The 22,223-nt window shown below is 41.2% G+C and overlaps 1 protein-coding gene across 1 annotated transcript in view; it reads right to left on the bottom strand.

Annotated features, from left to right (window-relative positions):
- Window positions 1–22,223, bottom strand: part of DPYS (dihydropyrimidinase) — an 88,544-nt gene that overhangs the window by 9,014 nt on the left and 57,307 nt on the right. The window contains exon 7 of the mRNA XM_012645301.1: window positions 3,000–3,207. Coding sequence (XP_012500755.1) covers window positions 3,000–3,207 — 208 coding nt within the window. The remainder of the gene's footprint in view (window positions 1–2,999; window positions 3,208–22,223) is intronic.

The following is a 22,223-nucleotide window of genomic DNA, read 5'->3' as shown; positions in this document are numbered from 1 at the left end:
CTATTTTCTTCTCTTTTCTTGTCTCTATAGACATCCCATTGTACAGTGGGAATCAGAAAGAACTTATCACTAATCCTGGCTCTTATGGTTACTTACTGCTTAGCCCAGGAAAATTTACTTAATCTTGCTGAGACTTGGCTTTTTGTTCTGTATAATGGGAATGATAATATCTATCACATGGCTTACTGAGTGGATTAAGTAAAATAATGAATGTAAACCACTTAGTACAGCACCTGGCAGATAGTAAGTGCTCAGAACAACATACAATAATAATGATAACTATTACTGATTGTTATTTTAAAAACAATAGTGCACAAGAATGCCTAAAAAGTTGCTATCAGAAGAAAATGATAAGAAATTAAAATAATTCACAAAATTGATAGTCAACTCATAACAATCAAAGTTGACAGTAATTCTGCCAACAAAACAGAAAACAATTTGAAAAGAAGACCTGACAAAAGCAGTCATTTGGTGACCTCTGCTGCCCAAAACATTTTCCGTGTAAGAGGAAGACTGAGGCAAAGCTAGTCATTTCAATAGTCCATCAGGGTTCCCTTTTAGTCTGGCGCCCCTGCTGGCAAGCAACCGGAATTGACTGCCACGAGTGCTTTGGATCCACTTCAAGTGCCTCATTTTCTGTTACCCAGTTCTATTGATTCTACCTCTTTCTGATTTCCTGAACCCCCCCGTTCTGTTCATTATTGTTTTTAAAATAACAATAAGTAATAGTTATCATTATTATTGTATGTTGTTCTGAGCACTTACTATCTGCCAGGTGCCGTACTAAGTGGTTTACATTCATTATTTTACTTAATCCACTCAATAAGCCATGTGATAGATATTATCATTCCCATTATACAGAACAGAAAGCCAAGTCTCAGCAAGATTAAGGATTACAGCACTGCTACAGCCTCACAAATGGGCAGTTGCCATCAACGCCTCCAACTCAGATTTTTTTCTTGAGAGATTCTTTTCCAAGACTGATGCTTAGTAATTTATCTCTCATTACCTCATTTAACTCAATCTTTATAACTCATGGTACAGTTTATTGCTTAAGTATACCGTTTTTGGAATCAGATAACCAGGGTTTATGTTCTGGCCCTGATGTACACTTGCTGTGTGACTTGGATAAGTTTCCCAATTTCTTGAAGCCCCAGTTCCCTAATTTGTAAAATGAAGAAATGATACCGCCCTCCCTCATGGAGTTGTTGCGGTGACAGAGCCCTTGGCAGTGTGACTTGCATTCAGTAAGTACTCACTAAATGTTAGTACTGCTGTTATTTATCACATAAATGTGTAGAAACACCTAGGATTCTTACAGTCACCACCCACTTGTCACTTGTCAGTGTCAACATTTATCAATTTACCCTTCTACCCGGCAAAATTAACTGTTACCTCAAACATCATCTATTTTGACTGAAATACAGTATATAAAGAACTGTAGCATTTCTGAGAATTTAAGGCATGCTAGAGCACTTGTTTACCTAATCGAAGCCTTAGGAAGTGTTAAGAAATGGATGAATCTTGTGTAATGGACCCTAAGAATCCATGGGTAAAAAATTTTCACCAGACATTATAGGAAAAATCAAAGAGACTACAAGATCCAAAGGAAATGAATTGAAAAATAGCTAGAGAACTCTGAAAAAGGAGCCACATATTTGAAAAATGGCAAGAACACAGAGAAATCTTAGGATGAATCCAAGGATTGCAAACTCCAGTGTGGGCATGGCCAGGCAAGAGCAGTAATGAATGAAGCCGCAGGGTGAAAACCGCAAAGTGCATGCTCTCTGGAATAAGCCAGTACCTCAGCTCTGGCTAGTCCTAGCCACGTGGGATTGAGGGCCCAGGGTTGCCTGCCCCAACCCCCAAATCCAGAAATCTAAATTTAGTTTAACCTAAACTTTTCCAATATTCTAGTGTAGCGTAGGTGAATTTTAAAAACTATTTAAAACTCCGAGTGAACAAACAAAACGTGTGAAAGCCCAAGACACACTAAGGCCAAATATCTCTTTTATAATAACATAGAATTATTACAAAGACTTGAGGATGTTTACTATAGATTCAGTCATCAAAAGGGGAAAGGAAAGAGACAGAATGAACATTTATTAACCTCCTACTAGTGCCTTACATTTTAAAATCTCATTTGAGTGTCACAATTTGTTAGGGAGGAAACATTGTTGTCATTTTCCAGATGAGGAAACTGAGCCGACGAGTTTTACAGAAACTTATTCCAGGCCACGCAGCAAGGCAGAATTCATATTGAGAGCTCCTCAATCCAAAGCCCCGCCATTGCTCCTGTGGTCATGAGAATGACCTTACCAGACCTTCCCCTCAACGGAGGGCAGGTTTCGGAGGGCTGGCGCCGAGTGCTGAACTGCGTCACTGCTTCTGCTGCCAGCCAATGACTGGGCTCGGCCTGCAGCTGCGAGACCTGAGACCAGGCTCAGGGACTCCCCGAAGGCCTTGTTCAACCTTTCCTAGACTGTATGGTGGTCCAGGATGCTTCTACCCCCTTTCTTTCCTTCTTTCCTTTACTGGGGTCAGATCTGAATTGCAGTCCAAGGGGTCTCCCAGCCTCTTCCAACTCCCTTCCATTTTTTTCTCACATTCTCACATTCTTTCATTTTTTCCCTTAATAAAATCCATGTACCTTTATCCATCTAGGTGTCCTATTTCTTGGAGAACCTTGACTAACTAACACAATTGCCAAAAATCCCCCGAAGGCCTTGAACTTGCCTGGGAAAACCTGACTTCGTCCATCAGGAAACCCTGAATAGACACATCAGTCCGCAAGGGCAAATGCTTCCATCCAATAATAATTTTTTCTTTAAAAATTGCTATTGTAATATCTCATATCAATCCCGACATCCCAGGAATACGGTAAGCTGAGTGTGATGTGACAACAACACCATCACCACCAACAATAACAACCAGGCAGACCCCTGGGAGAGGGTGACGACAGTCCAGCCTGCGGCAGTAGCCCTGGGTGGCACACTCACCTGGTCTCGCTGCTTGATTCGTTTGTACACATATTCGGCAAATGGTTTTCGAGGAATAAACCTCCCATCTCCTGCCATGACGCTGAGAACTCCAGCCTCATACACCACTTTGCCTCTTGAAATAGTCACAAGGGGCACCCCGTGGCAAACCATGCCCTCGAAGATGTTGAAGTTAACAGCCTGATGATGGGTTTTTGCAGAGATAGTCCTGTGTTTGTGAAAACAAACAAACAAAAGAAGCTTGAGATCATCACCAGCTCATTTGATGAATGTAAAATATTAAGAGGAGAATGACTTAGAAGAAAATTTAGCAACTCTATTAAGCCATAGATTTATCACTGTAACAAGTGACTTTAAGAATAGAACATAGCATTAACATTTCATTACAAAGTAATTATATTTTCTGAGAGAAAAAACCAAGACATCACTCTTTGAGGTGATTAATGAGGATGGAGTGGGTGGAAGGAAGGCATTGTCTTTCATGTTTAGACTTTTAAATTATTTTTTACTTATGTGTTAAAGAACAACCTGTTTTTTCATTTTTAAATTACAAAACATTTTAAACACAGGCGAGTCTGATGAACACACTGACCCAATATCCAGCTCTATGGAATTTTGACTTTTTGCAGGTGCACTTGAGGCTTCTCCAATACCCCTTCCCAAATCCACTCCTGTCCCTGCCTTCCAGAGGTAATCACTATCTAATCGTTATCAAATCAAATTTGGCAAAACATATCTTGAATTTCCTTTCTTTGTGTATGGCAAACTATAAATTTGAGCATAATAGAAATGATCAAATGTGCTAGAATATAATCTCTTAGCATCTTCTCTGCCACACATTTGCATTTCCATCATCACTCTCGGTAGTTTATCAATACTTTTCAATCTTACACAATATGATTGATGATGATGACTTCCAGGCTGGGTGTTTAGAAATGCTGGGTGCCCCCTTCCCTTAAATCTCATTAAATGGAAAAGAAAAAATAAATCTGGTAGCAGGGAATAATAAACACATAATCTGAATTCTGGTAGAAGTCGCTGCAGTCCCTCTCAGGAATGCATGAAAGAGAAGTACTCTGCTAAGATCCTCCAGGCTGAGTCGAAGGCAGAGTAGACAAAAGCTCCCCCAGTCCTAACCTGGAAGGGCTGAGCTGGGAACCCCTCACTGTTGGGTGCTGCAGTCCTAGACATCTACAAGATAATGCTGGCCAGGTCCTTGGTTCCGGATCCTACATCCCACTGCTTACTTGGTTTCCAATTCTCGTAGCCCAAACAGAATTCTTGATTCTCAGTGCCAATCACAACACACGCACTTGACTTTGTTCCTCCCTTGACTTTCTCATTTCAGTAAATGACACCACCATCTACCTTTCCTTGCCCCTCAAACCATCATCAGGCTTGTTGGTTCTATCTCCCCATAAAATAAATCCCAAAGCTGCCCACTTCTTGCCCTTCCATTGCTCCCACCTGAGATTGCACTATCATCTCTCACCTGGTCGATGCCAGCACCTTTTACTGGCCTCTTTGCTTCAGCTCTTACCCTCCTATACTCCTTACCACTCTCCACAAAGCTGCTCAAATGATCTTTTAAAAATCAAAATCCGATCATGTCACTCCAGTCTGTTCCCCACGAGCCAAATAACTATAAAAAAGCACAGTGATAATAATAATAAAAGAAATTGCTCCAAGTGAGAAATATCCACCATGGAAAAGAAAAAGAGGAACATCCAGTATGTCAGGCAGAGTGCTTATAATATCTTATTTCATCTTTAGAACGCCTCTTCAAGGTAGAGAGTATTTTCCACATTTTATGGGAAAATAAATTGAGATTTAGAAAGGTTAAGTAACTTGTCAAAGGACATATGACTAGTTTGATGAAACTGGATTATTTTTATATTTTAAAAATTTACAATAAAAATGACATTTTGGTGTACAGGTCTATGAATTTTGACACAGACATAGATTTGTGTTACTGTCACAACGACAGTTCCATCACTCCTCAAGACCCATACTATTCCTGTATAGTCACACTCTCCCCCACCCCTAACTCCTGGCAACCATCGTTCTGTTCTCCATCACTATAGTATTCTCTTTTTCCGAATGTCATATAAATAAATGGAATCATAGAGTACGTCACCTTTTGAGACTGACTTCTTTCATTCTACGTAATTCCTCTGAGATTCATCCAAGTTGTTGTGCATGTCAGTAGTTTGCTCTTTTTGTCCTGATCAGTATTCCATTGTATGGATGCACCACAGTGTGTAATCCATTCACCCACAGAAGGACATTTGAGTTGCTTCCAGCTTTTGATGACTGGGCATAGAGCCATTATAAAATGCAGGTGCAGGTTTTGCATGAACACTTCCCTAATGTAAATACCCAGGAATGAAATTGCTAGGTCATATTTTAAGAGTACACTGCAACAAAAAGATCTTTCAGTGACCTTAGGAACCAACTCACTGATATAAAGAAATGTTTAAAAGATCACTAAAGAGCAGGAGATAGGTACAAATACAACAACAATAATTTCAAACACTAAGAGGGGGGAAAGTATTGATCAAATGATAAATAATGCCACTAAAACAGGAAAATGAAGAAACTATTTAAAGGGATACTAACTACAGAATGAGTTACGATGAATTATGAGTTGGTGATGAAATATAAACTCAAAGAGAATAAATCTAGGCAACAACACAGAGGGGCTTTGGACATTCAGGTTAAAGTGACTTTTCATGGCCCTCACCTCTCTGCCAAATATTTCCTGGGCTGCTGCATTCCTACTCATCAAAGTTATATTGATGGCAGGAACTCTTGTGCTTGCATTGCAGAATGCTACATAAAGTTGTTTGGACTGATGCATCAGTAAGGCTGCTATATGAAGAAATTAAAATGATTTAAAAATTTATATTGAAATGGTTATTTGAAGTGCAAGAATGGGAGGGAAAAAAGGGGAAATCCTAAGTTAAGAGTTACTGAAGTTCTTAGGAAAATAATCTAACAGAAGAAATAAGCTCTATACACAAAGATTGTCGTTACAACGTTGCCTGAACTATTACAAAACTGAAGCATAACAATTTTCCAATGGCTATTCAATGGAATATTAGGCATTTATGAAAGACTAGAATTAAGAATACTCTGGAGAAGCAAAAACCCCCCAATAATTATGTACTATTAAATGAAAAAGACAGGCTATAGATAGTATATACACTATGTCTACAAGGAGAATACATTTGCATGCGGACAAACACAAAAGGAAATATACAAAGTAGCTTTTTTTGTGGGCTAGAAAAAATGAATATGGCAGATTCAGAATATCTTCAGAGGTCTCGTTATACTGTTTCTATGGCTTAAGTTGTGATCTTACAATGAGGTTGACACAGCAAAATATCAAATCAGATCTCTCTGCCTCAGGCCAAATAAAAGTCATTACCTTGACTTTCTCAGCCTTGGGATAAGCAAGAGAAAGAGGACAATTAGACAACATCTAAGAGATTCTCTATAATAAGGCATTATGCAAATGAAGTCAAATTAACACAAAATGTAAATTCAAGGCATTATCACTAGCAGCAAAGAGAATATGCTTCCACTTTCACATTGGGAGGTGTCTGACAGGGTGTCATTCCTCACCCAACTTTTTCGTTCCAGCCAAAGCTGTAATTCTCCCATCTTAGGAGCTTTCACACTTCTGAATCTTTGCACATGAAGTTCTCTTTACCCTGAATGCCCTCCTCACTTCTGCCCCTCTCCCTTCCCTAAGACTCCGCTCAACAATCCTGGTCCCTAGAAGCTGACCTTGAGGACCCGGGGTGGCGCTAAGCATTTTCCTCTGTGTTTTAGCATTATCTGAGTGTCTTGTCATGATCTATTGACAAGGCTCTTTTCCTGCTTGGTGCACACTTTAAGACAGAGACGAGGTTTTTTATCCTTAGCACATAATAGGTGTGTTATAAATATTTATGCAATGACCAAATAGAAGGATTGCATAGTTTCCCTCCTGTTTAGTCAAGATGGTTTTATTTCCTGCCCCCATGTCCTCTGGAACATGACTGTGTTTTGGAAACAGAACATTGAATTAAATGAGAGATAAACATCCAGTCCATAAGTTCTGTTGGGTACCTAATATTTCTGACATGCCGTAAAATTGAATTAGTAATAAATAAATAAGTAAAATTATTATAATTATCATGCTTAGTTGCATCTTATCAGCTTATATGAAATACTTGTTCATTGACATGTAGAAATACTTGGCAATGCCAATGTTATCAACTACAGTAAAGTACAAGCTGGGTGTTATGACCCCATTTCCCAGATGGTAATGCTGAAATAGAGCTGTTTAAGAGCTTGCCCAAGGTTCACATAGTTCAATACTGTTTGAACTTCTGAGAGGTAGGAACCATTTTCACCTTTTGAGAATACTGTTATATTTGTAACCCGTCTTAAGAAGGTTTAAAAAAAATCATGATACATTTTTCAATATTTAATTAATAGACAGTTTTAAACAAAAAATACAATGCAAATTCATCACATGATTTATAAAATTAGTATAAAACCTTTTTAAAAATGTATCCATTCGTAGTGTAGTATGGGAGATGTGGTCCATTAATGGACCAAATGCTAGTTCAAGGTCACATGTCTCCGTAAGGACATCTGTTGTTCCTTTGAACGCACTTCCTTTGGGGAAATCTCCCCAAGGCAGATGTCAGGAACTTTTCATCCCAGCCTCTTTTGATTCGCAGTTGGGGCTCAGGCATGTGATCTGGGCTCCTCCAAAATGGTGCCCTAGAGTCAGGCTTCGCATGGCAAATTGCTGACACAGGAAGCAGGTGTCACAGGAATCCTTGTTCCTGAGGGTGGGGATGGACAAATTCTGGGTTTAGGGCCAGCTGGACAGAGGTTCCATCAGTAGGATCTGAGCTCTGTGCAGTGAGCATCATGGTATCTATGCCCAGGGGCAGTATCAGGGCTCTCTGCTGCCCCGTGTTATGCCCAGGGCATCAGTCCTGGCTGTGTGACCTCTCAGCTTGGTCCTCCAGCCCTCCTGGAGATTCTGTGAGCCACCTGAGCATTAAGCATCATCTCTTGACATGCAGCACACAACAATAGATCTGTCCTCAAAACGCTCCCTGTGCCTTTATTTTACAATAACAAAATACCCTCCAGTTTGCCATATGTTGCCCAAAGTTGTCAGAGTTGCCCTCTGATGCGGCCCAGGTCTAGGTGTGATGGCCAAAGTTGGACTTATAGAACCTCCCCTGTAGAGCTGGTGGGCTTCAGGTCATCTGGTGAGTGGGCAGTGGTTTGAAGGCTGGAAGACCATCTTAGAAGAAAGCAAGAACACACATGCCCAGGCTCTAACTAAAGGGGAAATCCAGCCAATGGGATAATACACTATCATCATGAAGTTCAGTGACAATGTGAAGTATTTGGAGTATGTGTCATGTATCTTTGCCGCATATTTCAGCTCTTAAGTGGGCCACACACATGATCCCATCCTGAGACATGCAGGGTAACAAGAACTGTAGTTTCTTCCCTTAGCATTTATCCTCCTATCTTCTGGTGCCAGCACCCCAATTTCTCTTTAAGAAACTTCTTTCCCCCCATTGGAGATAATCTGGCAAGTCTCTTAGGCATGGTGTCTACTTTTCAGTAACCAAGAGATGGCACTTGGGTTCTCTTTCTCAGGAATTAGAATCTTTGGCAGTGACAAAAAGAATTAGAAGGAATTGCAGGGTGCATCCCTGAACACAGACCAAGTCCTGCTATGGGATGCCTGGAGCTGCCCTGGGCTCTGTCCCTCCAAAGTTGGAGCAGTGACTGTGTCTTCCCTCTGTGAGCTCCTTATGGCTTTTCCATAGAGTGTGTTTCTACTGAAGTCAGCACAGGTTGGTTACTATGTTTTGCAGCCAAAGACCCTGACTGATAGAGACCTTGTCGTTTGGAGAACAATTCCTTCAATAAGGAGTCCATGAATGTCTCGGAGACAGAGTTCAAAAGGTCTGTGGCCCAAAAGGATTCAAGAAGATATTTTCAACCAAATCTTTCTGCAGAACAGATGCAAATCTGGGACGATGCTCTCACCCCATTTGTAGCAAAACCGAAGAGCTGCAAGATTCATATCAAATACTTTTCAAATTTAACAGTATGTAAATCAGCTGAAGAGAGTAGCAACTACGAGAAATATCTTCTCTTTAATCACTGATTGGATAGCTAGGACATCAGCTTGCCCTGGTGGTGACAGGAACGATACGAAATGATGAAATCCTGTCCATCCAGTGGGTGAGGCTGGAGTTCCCAGGCCACTGACTGCTCATTAGCAGATTCACAGAAAGGGTGTTCTTGTGGTCACTCTGCCCCAGGGGAAAAGCTGCTTTTTGTCAAGCTCACTTTGAGCTGGTATCAGAAAGGCAGGTCTTGCTGCAGAGGGGGTCAAGGCTGTCTTACTGAGTCCCAATTATACACATCTCCAAGGCTGGAGTTGACAGGGGAGCAGAAGCCCTGATGATAACATTAAGCTATTTTCCAGCTTAGTCAATAACTTTGATACCACTCACATCACAGCTGCAGAAAAACATTCTGTCCCTTTGCAAATAGCTTTCTATCAAAGAGCCGTGTGCTCTCATAGAGGAGAAAATCACTGAAGCAAAGCCTGCAGGAGATGGTCACACTGCCCCTGTGCATGCAGAGAGAACATTGTGGCGAGGAAGAGAATTTCTCAGAGCGATGTGAGTCTTCCTGACCCTAGAGAAATGATTTGTTTAGGTATTTTGGTGCATTCTCTCCTATTTAGTCTTTGTCCATGGCACGGAGTCTTACCAGGTTGCCATGAGAACAAAAAACATGTTAATAGAATCATGTCAGTTATTAGTGGCATCTTTAAAATATACTTCGTCTCTTTACACTGTGTTATATGATGCTTTATATATTCAACATGAAACAATAGGTAATTATTAAATCTTCCCAACAATCCTATGAGGTGAGTATTATTTTTATTCCCATGGTATAGAGGAGGGTGATGAGGAACAAAAAGATCAATCATTCACCCTACATTACACAGTTAGTGAGTTCATGTAGCTGAGACAGGAATATGATGTCTGATGGGAACCTGGGCCTTCGGCTTCAGAGGCTGCACCTTAACTACCATTACAGACAATACTGGGCCTCGAAAGCTTTATGGGAAGCTACCCAGAAAACATGCCATCAATGAGAACATTCTTAATCCACCAGAAAACCAATGGGAAGCAGCTTGTTCCATACTTCCTGATGCTTTTTGGTCTATTTGGTCTGTTTTCTGTCTAGCAGCAAGGGATTTAGGATGCTACTAAAAATCCTTAAGCCAAAATCGCCCAGTCATTCTCAATGTAATCACATTATGGAAGCTATTTTTTTTTTTTTTGACGTGTGTTCCGACTGTCTATTTCAAACTACCTCTTCTGTCAATTTCTTGGATGTGACAAGTTATATAAATGGGGAGCAAAGCAGCCACATCTCTGGAAATGCTAAATGATGCTACTTCAAGTACATTGTCATTATTAAGCAAAGTTGCTGCTCAGTGCACCCATCAATCTTCCACCCTCTATTCAGACTTCTACACCCGCCTCCTACAGAACAGAAAATGGGAATTGCTTTAGCCATGTTATCAAATCTAAATTGGACAATAACTTGGAACTCTATTGGTGTTCAATGGATGACAAAACATTTAATGCCGGTTCATAAAAATGCTGCCCAAACATTGACTTAAAGGAATAAAGTTAACTCTGCTATTTTGTCCTTGGAGCTGTGTGATGTACGGATGGTGGTGGAGATCACGGTTAGACAAATTAGATTTAGACATGAAAAAGTTGACCTTGGATGTACCATGTCCTTCACATCCTGTGCCTCATATGATACTTGGCAACTAGAAGGCATTTTATATGCATATTTGTTTATCAGAAAATAAGTTATTAGCAAATTAACATAAATACTGCATGGTCTATACACTAGTTTTCAGAAAGTGGAGAACTAAAAATAATTTAGTGTCTTTAAGGACAAGAACTGAATGTGAATTAGCCAAGCTAGCATGATACTAGGATGTATGTCTTATGAATATTAAACAGGTAAGTGCTTATAGTGAGGCGTGATTATTAGCTTTTGGAAGGCTAGGCTATTGGCCTGACATATTGGCAAGAGTTAGGAATAACTTTCTGGGGTGATGAGTGGATTTGGTCTTATAATCTTTATTGTCACCCTTCCTGAGAAGCTGCTTTGCCTTTGGCAAGATGACATTGTTTGACAGACTATCTATGGGCACAACTTGAGCAGGAAAAGGCGTAGCTTTTCTGTATAGGAATATACCAGGTAAAATCCACACAATATTATTCCTGAAAGCACAGAATAGGCCAGATACTTATTATGTTCAGTTCTAGCTCCATACTTTAGGAATAAAAAGGAATGACTGGGATATGAAGGGAGGACAGGAGGGCTCTTAACCAAAAGAATGCAAAAGAGAAGTTGAATAACAGAAATGTCTGGGGAACTTCTAAACTTCACTTTTTTTTTGAAAGGAAGAAGATGACCTATTTTCTGTCCATCCCTACTGAGGGAAATAAAAAGAGTTAGTAAGCATAAATGCTGGAAGAGGAAATGCAGTTTGACACTGGAAAATAACTTCTTGACAACCAGGGAGTGAGGTGTGTTAGTAAAAGAGAGAAGAAAAGTTTATGGCCAGGACAGACAACCATGAAAGCCAGAATGCTAAAGAATTGTATGAAATCCACAAAGGTTGGCTGAAGCACCCCTTCAAAAGTTAGAGAGAACTTCGAGCTCCGCAATATTAAGAATCAAGACCTGGCTGCCAACATTCCTGAGACGGTGACAAGGCAAACATAATGTCATGATTTTATTCCCAAGTCACAGCTGAAAGAGGACTCAGAAACTCCAACACCATCAAAACCATTTTCTTATAATAGCTATAACAAATGTTTGTGGACTCTTTGAGCTAGGCATTAAAAGCATTATCTTATTTAATTCTCACAGTAATCATATGATGTCAATATTACTATTCTTATCCCTATTTTACAGATGAGAAAACTGAGGCTGAGTGAGGTTAAATTGTCTAGGACACAGCTAGCACATGGCAAAGTGGATCTTGAACTCAGGCCTGTAAAGTAAAAAGTCTTTCCCTTAATAATGAAAAAGAAGCAGCTCACTTTAACCTCAGCACAGGGTCTACCAGCTCTTTTGGAAGTGGCCCGAAACAATGAGTCAATAACTACACAATGTTCATGGTCCAGCCCTATGCGTATCTATTTCTGCCAGAGCTAGGAAGCTTTACCTAATGCTGACTGCTCAACAACCAACTTATGATTTAAGTGTCTAAATGGAATTTGTTTAGAACCTCCTAACCTTGAATGAGCAAACAAAGTAATAGTTGTGAATAACAAAGTCACCTTTCCAATTACTTCTCGATTCACTGTCTGAAGACTGTGCTGTGGAACAAATACAGCAGACAGCCATCAACAAGGTGCCAATGGCTTCCTCAGCGTCTTGCTGTGAGCTGGAGATCAGGATGCCCATGAGAGGAGCCAACTTTGGAAGTTCAATGAGAGGAGTCTGCAATCTCCAAATCTCTAAACCAGGGCTTGGCCAACTGTTCTGGCTCACAGCCTGCAGTGTGAATAAAGTTTTATTGACACATAGTCACACTCATTCCTTTACGTATTATCTGTGGCTGCTTTTGCAGCTACGGTGGCAGAGCTGAGTAGAAGCAACAATGTCCCTGTGGCCCACAAAACCTAAAAAATGTACTCTCTGGCCCTTTACAAATAATGTTTGCTTTTCCCCTCCTCTAAATGTCTCCAGTGGCAAAAACAAACAAACGAACAAAACAACGATAACAACCCAAGGCTCTGGAGTACTTGGAAGACCTGAAACTTGGCATCTGAGAGCCACAAGAAAGAAAAAGTGGCAGGTGAGGACAGAAAGGGAGAGAGAAAGGGAGGCAGGGTAAATAAAAGCAAAGAAATAATAATTGGAATAAAAAAGCACAAAGGAAGGCAAAAAATTGACCAAACAGTTGTGGGGGCAGAGGGACACCAATGGCTTTCCCAACCAGTCTTATCCGTGAAGCCCCTGCTGTATTCCAAGTACTTTAAGGTACACTGCCTCACTGAACCTCTCAACAGCCCACATCGTGATTTCCATTTTGCAGATGTGGCAATGGAGACGCAGCTTGAGGAACTGGCCCTGAGTCGGCAGGGCCAGAAATTAAACCCAAGCAGGCCAAAGCTGACCCCACTCCGTTCTCCTGCCCCACGCCCCAGCCAGCAGTATCCATCCCCTGCTCGAAGGATGAAAGCACTATACTCTTCACTCATTAAAAAGATTACCAGACACTTGGAATTTTAATAGTAATTGCTTGCTTTCCGTCTGGGCGAGAACTTGGTGACAGCTAATCACCTCTCCCAGCTGTGGCACACTCTAGCGTTTCACTGACTTTCCTAAAATAGAGCATCTTGGAGGCTCTGTCAGAGCTAGCAGCACAGCTTCAGAGTCTCAGTTAGCAATTAAGTTGTGTGGTTCGAGGCTGACTCAACCCTAAAGGCGCCTGCTTCTAGGAAGCATGTTCAGCTGTCGGTCACAGAGGTGCTGGGGCTAATGTAGTCACTGTAATGTCACCTCGGTCTGCCTCAAGGAGGCACAAGGCTCAGAGTCCAAGGTGGTGATGCTGAAAAGCTGCTGAAAAGCTGCTGAAAAGCTGCTGAAAAGCTGCAGAAATGCAGACCTTGAAACTGACTCAGCGTCAGCACTGAGCCTAAGGGCAACTCATCCATAAGGAGGCTGGGAAGGGAGCGACACCCAGGAGGGCATGACGATCTATCTGTCACGGCCAGACATTCAGAGATCCTCTGACTTGTGCAGACCGAGGTCATAACACCCAGGTTCATGCAGAGCTTAAAACACTGGCCACCGATGCAAAGAATTCACGTGCATCAACTCCCTGATTTTACATAGCAGCCTTTGATAAGGGTATTACAATCATTTCCATTTGACAGATGAGGACATTGAAGCAAACCAAGGTTAAAGAACTCACTGTAGGTTACACCATCAGTAAGAGGAGAGCTGGATTACAAACCCAGGTGGTGAGGCTCAAGAGACCAAGTTGGAGCCCCTGTGCCATAGGTGCCCCTGCCTGGGCTGCCCTTTTGGGAGGTTGTGAGCTGGGCAGTGGTTAAGAGTTTAGATCCTGCAGTCAACCAAGTCTGCTCTGAATCCCAGCTCTGCCCTTTCCAGCTGTGTGAATTGGGGCAAATGACTTAACCTCTCTGAACCTCAGTGTCTTCTTCCTTAAAATGGATACCCCCATTGATAATGGCTTCTATGCCTCAGAGGGTGGAGGGTGGAAGTGACTCAGTGGCCATGTGTAGTGCACACATGGTATCTACTGACTCATCAACGTAGTCAGGTCTGCAACTCTCCATGTTTCCCTGGATCCCCCTTCAGCCGTTCTGACTCCTGGGCCAGGTGTCTGTGTCTGGCCCCATGACCAAAGGCAGCCACCCATACCACACTACCAAGGGCAGAGGAACGAGAACCGGCACCGGTATTAATCTTCTCTGTGGGCCTCCAGGTCGCGCTTGTGGTTCCACCTTGTCCTGGCTCTTCCGTCTTCCCTTCCTGACTGTCTGCCCTCTGGACTCCAAGCTCTAGCATCAGACATGAGGACAGCAGCCTTGCAGAGAGTCCAGTCCCCACAAGTGTGGAAGGTAAAGTCATACACACGAATGTGTATGTGCATGTGCATGTCTGTGTATATACTGTGTATATACACACACACATATGCATATGTACACACACACACACACACACATACACACACACACATTCAAGTGGTTCTACTGTTCTGATTGAACCCTGGCTGATACTTCCTGGATGGGTTAATTCTGGGATAGTTTCTCACCGGGATCTCTCTTTCCTTGTCTTTTGCTGTCCAAAGGCATTCATCATTAACATTTTCACTTGCTTTTCTTACATTTACTAATAGCAACTCAGTGGGTGGAAGCCATGGCCAAAGTCATCTATAACAAATACAATGCTGATAAACAAAAATATTCAGTGGTAGCTTATAGTTACTACATGTTTACACAGTAAATCTTATTCTAGAAGCTTTTCATACATTATTTTATTGAATCATTAAAACCCTATGGAAGCAGGGATTTTTTTAATACTTATACATGAAGAAATTGAGGCTCAGGCAAGCTGAGTAACTCACCTCGGATCATAAATACTAGACTACGTGATGCAAATACTAAGTGCTTAACCTCTGTACATTGCCTCCCACTACAAGTGATCCAGCCAGAGCACAAGTCTGGAGCTAAATGCACATTTATATAATATTTTACCCCATCTTCTTCCAGAAATATTAAAGTATTTTCAAAGGAAAACATAATGGAGGTAGGATAATTAGGGATAAAAACAGAACAGGAAAACTTTAGAAAAGAAGATGATACCAAGCACCTGCAAGTAGTTGAATTTAGGTCTATACAGTAGATTACACTCATCAGCATAAATTTCTATGCAAAACCTTTCCCCAAAAATAGGCAATCAAAGAATGAATCCATTTTAAGGCATATTGTCATGTTTTCTTTCAGACCTTGCATACAATTTATTCTCATAGGTACCAGAAAAACAAATGAGGCATGAAAAGAGTAGTAGGTTTGTTGTATATTTGGGAATTAGAAACGCTGGTATATTAAAAACAAAACAACTGAGGTCTTTCATCATATTGCTGAAAGCCATTCTTGGGTCATTAAATTCCTCTTGTCTCTGGTTTCTCAGTTAAATAAATAAATGAAGGAGAATTACTAATTAGGCTTATAATGTCACCATAAGGAAAATTAGGTTCTAAGAAATGGGTTTCCTATGTCCAGAATTTTAAGATCATTATTTCCCAGGTATGGTCTAGCAACTATTTACAACCCTATCCACTTCTGGCTTGAGACGAAAAAATAAATAAACAAATGTAATGAAATCATCTTGGTGAATGAATGTAGAAAAGCCCTATCCATCCATGGGTTTATCAGACTCTCATTCATTTAACATGCATTTATTGATCACCTACTCCATGCCAGGCACCGTCCTAGGTGCTAGGGTTGCAGCAATAAACAAAACAGATAAAAAAAAATCTGTGCCTCCATGGAGCTCACACTCTAGTTATGCTATTTCTGCATTTGCAAGGACCTCTTTGCTGTAAGCATGATTCTAATGCGCCTTAATGAACAAAGGCAATGTTTCAATAATAGTAATGTGCATATAGGGCTTTACAGTTTATGCAAGACACTGTCATGTAACTATCGCATTTATTTCTCAAAAGAACCTTAGGGAGTTTGAGAGAAATGTCACAGACCATTTAAATAAGGAACCAAATAATATTGTGTTAGCAAAAGAAATACGAACAAAGGGCATGCATAGCTATTTCTTCATAAGGAAAGAAACTCAATGACTAATATATGTGAAAAAGTGTTCAACTTCCTTAGTGCTCAAATATATGCAATTTATAGCTGAAAGGTAACAATTTTTACCTGCAAAAGTAGTAAAAATAAAGGGAAAAAAAGATTATGCTGTATCAAAAGATTGTACCCTTTGATATAGTAATTTTGCTTTTAGTAATCCATTCAATGGAAATAATCAGAAATTTGGTTTTAAAATAGCAAAAAAAATTTTAAACTGTATGTTATCCATTACTATGAAACCTAGATAAAAGGCCTAACATAAATAAATTATATAGAGGGTCTTCACTTGAGGCCACTGGTCATGCTGCTAGGCAGAGTGCCTTAGAATCAAAGGATTCTAACATATATACTTGGATCATCCAAAAATGTTTAATGTCCCTGTGCATTGGAATGTCTAAGGGGCATTCTTAGTAGAATTGTGCCTTAGTAAATTGTGCCTCACCAACACACCAATTACAAACTAAATGTGCAGAAGAGGTTATTATGTATAAACAGGGGTGAAGCTATGATTGACAAAATAAACTGGAATTTGGGGCTATTATTGATTTTTCTAAGGTTTTTTTTTCCATTATATTAACACAATCCTACATTATAAAAGATATCTCCCCATTAGTTTGTAAATCTCTAATGTTTTAGCATTTTATACATGATACTGATATGAACATTTCTTAAAGTTTTACTATATGCCATATGGCATATTGAAGGTATTATCTCCTCCTAACAACCCCTAGTGCTTGGTATAATTATTTTCACATCTACATTTTATGGAGAAGGAAACTGAGCCTCAGTGAGGGGAGGAACTTGCCCATGGTCATGCAGCCAGTACTGGCACAGCTGGGATTCGAGTGCACTTGCCTAGTTTGGCTCTCGATGCCATGCTCCTTAACCCTGGGTCACATACCCTAATATTTTAACTTATAGTAATTTGAGTTATTTGGAGTATTTATCTCCTCCAATTAGATCCCAAGTTCCTTTAGGGTAAGAAATTCTTCACTCAACTTTGAGTACAATTTATTGTACCCAGCTGGCACTCAATAAATGCTTGGATCATAAATGAACAAAGTTGCAGTGTTCTGAAGTCACTTCTGACTCCTTTCCCTCACTCCCTTTCCAATCCTTCACCAAGTTGTTGGGGAAGATTTTTCCTCCTGGGAAAAATCTCTTAAATCAATTTCCTTTTTTAAATTTTTTTTTTATTTTCCATGCCCTCTCATGTCTTGTTTGAATTCTTATCCTCTCAAGTCAGATTCTACAATAGCCTCCTGACCATTCTCCCTGACTCCAATTCATCCTACACACTCACCACCCTAAAAGTCTATTTAATCACATTTTCCCCAAACGATGAACACAGACGCAAGAGTGAAATTCTCAGGCCCCTGGGTGACCTGGTGTGGGCAGAACTCCTACCATCACCTTTGACCAAAAGCATCCTCCTAGGGTGATGAATAGTTACAGTTTACACTGAGGGGGAGGGAGTTTCCAAGCGCTGACACTGGGAAAGTCCTGGGCAAACCAGGCTGAGTTGGTTACGCTGCATCTTCCTCCCAGCCCCCAAGTCCTTTTCTCTGTACCTCCATGTACTCTGCAAATAACACCATTTTCTACTTGTGCCATGTAAGATTGGGAAGCACAGATATAGATAAACTCAAATGCTTACTCAAAGACATGCGATAGCTCATGCCGTGTCACAGAAGCTACTTACTCTAACAGTCAAAGCCCCTGGCAGCCTGGCCAGGCTCGATCTCATCTTCAGCTTTCTGCCATCCTGACCTCTCGGGGCTCCTTATTGCCCTTGACTGTATCTTACCCATCTCCCTCATTTGCCCCCAACTTCTCCACCTGGATAGACTTATGGCCCCCGTCTGCCTATCCAGAGCCACCTCCAAGGATTCTGTTAGTTCAAAGCCCTTTCCCAAACCCAAGCCAGTCTTCTGTGATGTCTTTACTGATGACAACTCTGGACAATTATGTGGGCCACTCATTTCTCAAAGAGGCAAGCACGTGAGACCTTCCCCACCTCTTGTACTGATGTGTTGAGCCTGTTATTTTTCTTTTCCAAAAGTCATTTATCCTTTCCCATGTTTATATCTTGTCTGTCCTACCAAAATGCAGCCTCTTTGGTGACAGGTATTACACCTTATATTTATGTCTCCCACAGCACTCAGCAATTTCTTACACATGGTGAACACACAATCAATATATGTTTTCAGATAATGGATTAATACTGTCTTCCCCTCCCCCCAGCACCATGTAAGGAATTCAGCAAGACTTCCACACAGATAAATGCTCCTTTCTTTTCTTGTAGGTAAATTGCCTTCTTTTACCCTGCCTCCAGACTTTTAGCTTTCCTTAAATGCTTGGTAGGAGGATAGAGCAAAGTATGAACATTTCTCTCTCCTGGTGAGAAGAAAAGGGCAGAATGATGGGGCAGGATGGTGGTGGAGGGCTGACAGGAAGAAAATATAGCAAAAATATAAAGAATTCACCTTTAAGAAATTTTGGAGAGGCAGAGAGCATTGCAAGTATAGAAAAAGATACAGAGAAAAAGTTGAGAGAAATGGGCTTCATAGGAAAGGAAAAAATAAAGCAAAACTAGAAGATGGGCAGAGAAATGTGCAAAAAGCCCTAGCATGAATGCCAAGTTCTGCCTCGAGAGGGGCAGCCTGTTTGACCCCCTCCAGAAGGCACTCTCCATGGGCTGTGGGCAGATGGCGGGCCTTGTGTGCATGTCTGGGGAGCCCTTCGCTGCCCAGACAGCAGCAGCCTCAGTTATAGGCCTGAAGGCAGGCACAGTGAACCAATGGAAAATTTCCTTCGGGCAACATAATCTCAGCATAAAAAACAATATTGATCCGTTTGCCTGCCAGCCAAAGAGAAATCAAGTTAGACAAAGGAAATTAGGCAATAGGTTTAATGTGATGCCAGTTGCAGCTGCAAAATAAACCTCATGTGCTCTGACTCTCCTTCCCAAGTGCGCTCTGGTTTGCACCGGCCACTCCTTGGAAGGGCGCCCAGTAGGTGTTCTGTGGGCACATGAAATCTTTTAAACTAAAAAGTCAACTGGGCTGGTGCGGTGGCTCACACCTGTGATCCTAGCACTCTGGGAGGCTGAGGAGAGAGGATCACTTGAACTTAGGAGTTCAAGACCAGCCTGAGAAAAAGCAAGGCCCCGTCTCTACTAAAAATAGAAAAAATTAGCTGGGCATGGTGGCTCGTGCCTGTAGACTCAGCTACTCGGGAGGATGAAGCAGGAGGATCGCTTGAGCCCAGGAGTTTGAGGTTGCTGTGAGCTAGGCTGATGCCAGGGCACTCACCTGGGCAACAGAGCGAGACTTTGTCTCAAAAAAAAAAAAAAATGTCAACTGCCCTCTGATGTCCAAAGAAGCCCTACTGCCAGCAGGATGTGCTCGGAACTGAGTCCTGAAGCACTGGCAAGGGATCCATGTCGTGCACTGGTCAAGTGCACACTTGTAACCAAGGACAGAACATGCAATCTGTTGTTCTGGAACACAACGAGGAAGCACTGACCTTGGACTCCCAGATCTCAGCTTATATGTGATGAGAGTCAGGAAATCAAGGGCCAACGTGTATGGCTGTGCAAAACATGTACGGCTGTAATCAGAGGCCCTGATGAATAGGAAACAGTTACCTGTCTGTATGCATGTGTCTTGGGTGGGTATCGACATTCTGTATTTCAAGGATTAGATGTGCAGTGAGAACAACACAATAGGTACAGACTCATGTCTAAAGGCAAATATCTCAGGAGACAGGAGAGTGTCCTGAGCCTGAGTTGTCTCCACTTCCTCCCCCACCCACATCCCTGCTCTAGGCCCACACCTGCCAGGGTTACTGGGCCTACGAACTTTGTTTCTGTGGCTCTGATGTGGTGGATCTGGTCAGAGAAATCTTCTGAGTGGTGGGCTTACTCTGGCAGTGAGAGCTAATCGCAATTCAAAACACGGCTAGAGTAAAAAGCAAAAGCTCCTACCTCTCTCCTGGCCCCGCCCTTACTACCTTGGCAAGGAATGGGGCTGCGCCTCACCGCTTCATCTCCAGCCGTCTGCTATGCTCCAGCACGTGGCCCAAGATATGGCTTCTAATGACTGAATTAACGAATGTGGCACAAGATAAAAATGTAATAGAGACCAATGGATATGTCTGCCTTTAGTCACAAAAATCAAGCAATTTTATATGTTTCTGCTGGGGAACACGTGACAGCATTTCATGTAATACAAATCAGGGGCCACGTGAATGCCCTAGAGAAACTCTCACAGAGGGATACAAAGACATACAGTGTCTGAAATAGTGAAAAACTGGAAACAATTTAAATGCCTGCCAACAAAATAATATATCATCAATTATAGTATATTCATAAAGCAGAATACTACACAGCGGTGAAAATGAATTAAAGCAAACCTATACATTTCAACATGGATAACTCCAACAATCGTAATATCAAAAAAGTTGTACAATGAACATAGTGTAATACAAGTCATATGAAGCTAAAATATACAATATTATATATAATATATGTCATATTATATACTAATATATATGTATGCCTTGGAAATGCATCTATCTATAGTACAAATAGAAAGAAAAGCATGGGAGTGATAAACAGCAAATCTAGGATAGTTGTGGAGGGGACGGAAGATTAATACACAGCATTAGCTGCATCATTCTTTGTGCCTTTTGTTTATAGTAAATACTACGTTTTAAACAATTATGGACATTGTAAGTATTATCTGCTCAAGTAGACTTAAAAGTGTGATATGGAAAAGCAACCATTTACTATAATCCTAGTCATCTTGATGCAAGTATCAGAGAATACCTGATATGTTTTTAAATTACTAACTGAATTAATGGGATAAGATATTAAAAGCTTACACAATTGCTCACATTTCACTACTTTTGACCTACAAAAACAGTGATTTGATAAGGTTTGTTTTGACAAGATCCTAGTAAAAGGTACTAAGGGAAATGCAAATTTCTGCATTTAGTTATAAAACGAATCAGCCTCACAGGTTCCTGCTCTGATGATAAGACGGGGGGAAACATGTCCAGTTCTGGGACTCACATGCTCGTAGGACATGGACAAGTATGTGTAAGAGAAGAGTGAGCGGAAGAGTGGTCGGGCCTTTGGGATTCTGCTAATCATGGACCTAAGGACACACTGAGGCATTTGGAAATGCTTATCTGGTGATGGGAAGGCTTTCTGGGGCCAATAACTTTATTCAAATGTTTGAATGAATGAATAAATCAATGAATGAACCACCATATGAGAGCGTAGATACATTATGCATAGTTCCAGGGGCCAAACACGTTAGGAGCTAGAAGGAGGCAATTTTTAATGCAAGCAAGGGAAGAATGTTCTAACTTTTATAAGCCATCCCAGAAAGAACTGGACCATTTGGTTAGGTAGTAAGTTCTCTAAAACCAGCAGTAATCAAGCAAGGGTATAGACAACTCTGTTTGGGGGAGTTAATTAGACTTTGAGTTCAAAAGTCTTGTCTAACTCTAAACCAAAGTTTCTCAAACTTGAGTGTGCACCAAAAGCCTCCTGGGGGGCTTGTTAAAACACAGATTGCTGGGCCCCACCCCTAGAGTTTCTGAGGCACCAGGTCTGGAGGGGGGCGAGGGCTGAGAATTTGCATTTCTAACAAATTCCCAGATGATGTTGATGTTACTGGTCCAGGAACCATACTTTGAGAACCTCTATCTTTAAAAAAAAAGGTAA

Source organism: Propithecus coquereli, unplaced genomic scaffold, assembly GCF_000956105.1.
Source record: "Propithecus coquereli isolate 6110/MARCELLA unplaced genomic scaffold, Pcoq_1.0 Scaffold23, whole genome shotgun sequence".
Taxonomy (NCBI): domain Eukaryota; kingdom Metazoa; phylum Chordata; class Mammalia; order Primates; family Indriidae; genus Propithecus; species Propithecus coquereli.
The sequence above is the reverse complement of the archived record's forward strand: the minus strand, read 5'-3'. Positions and strand labels throughout refer to the sequence as shown.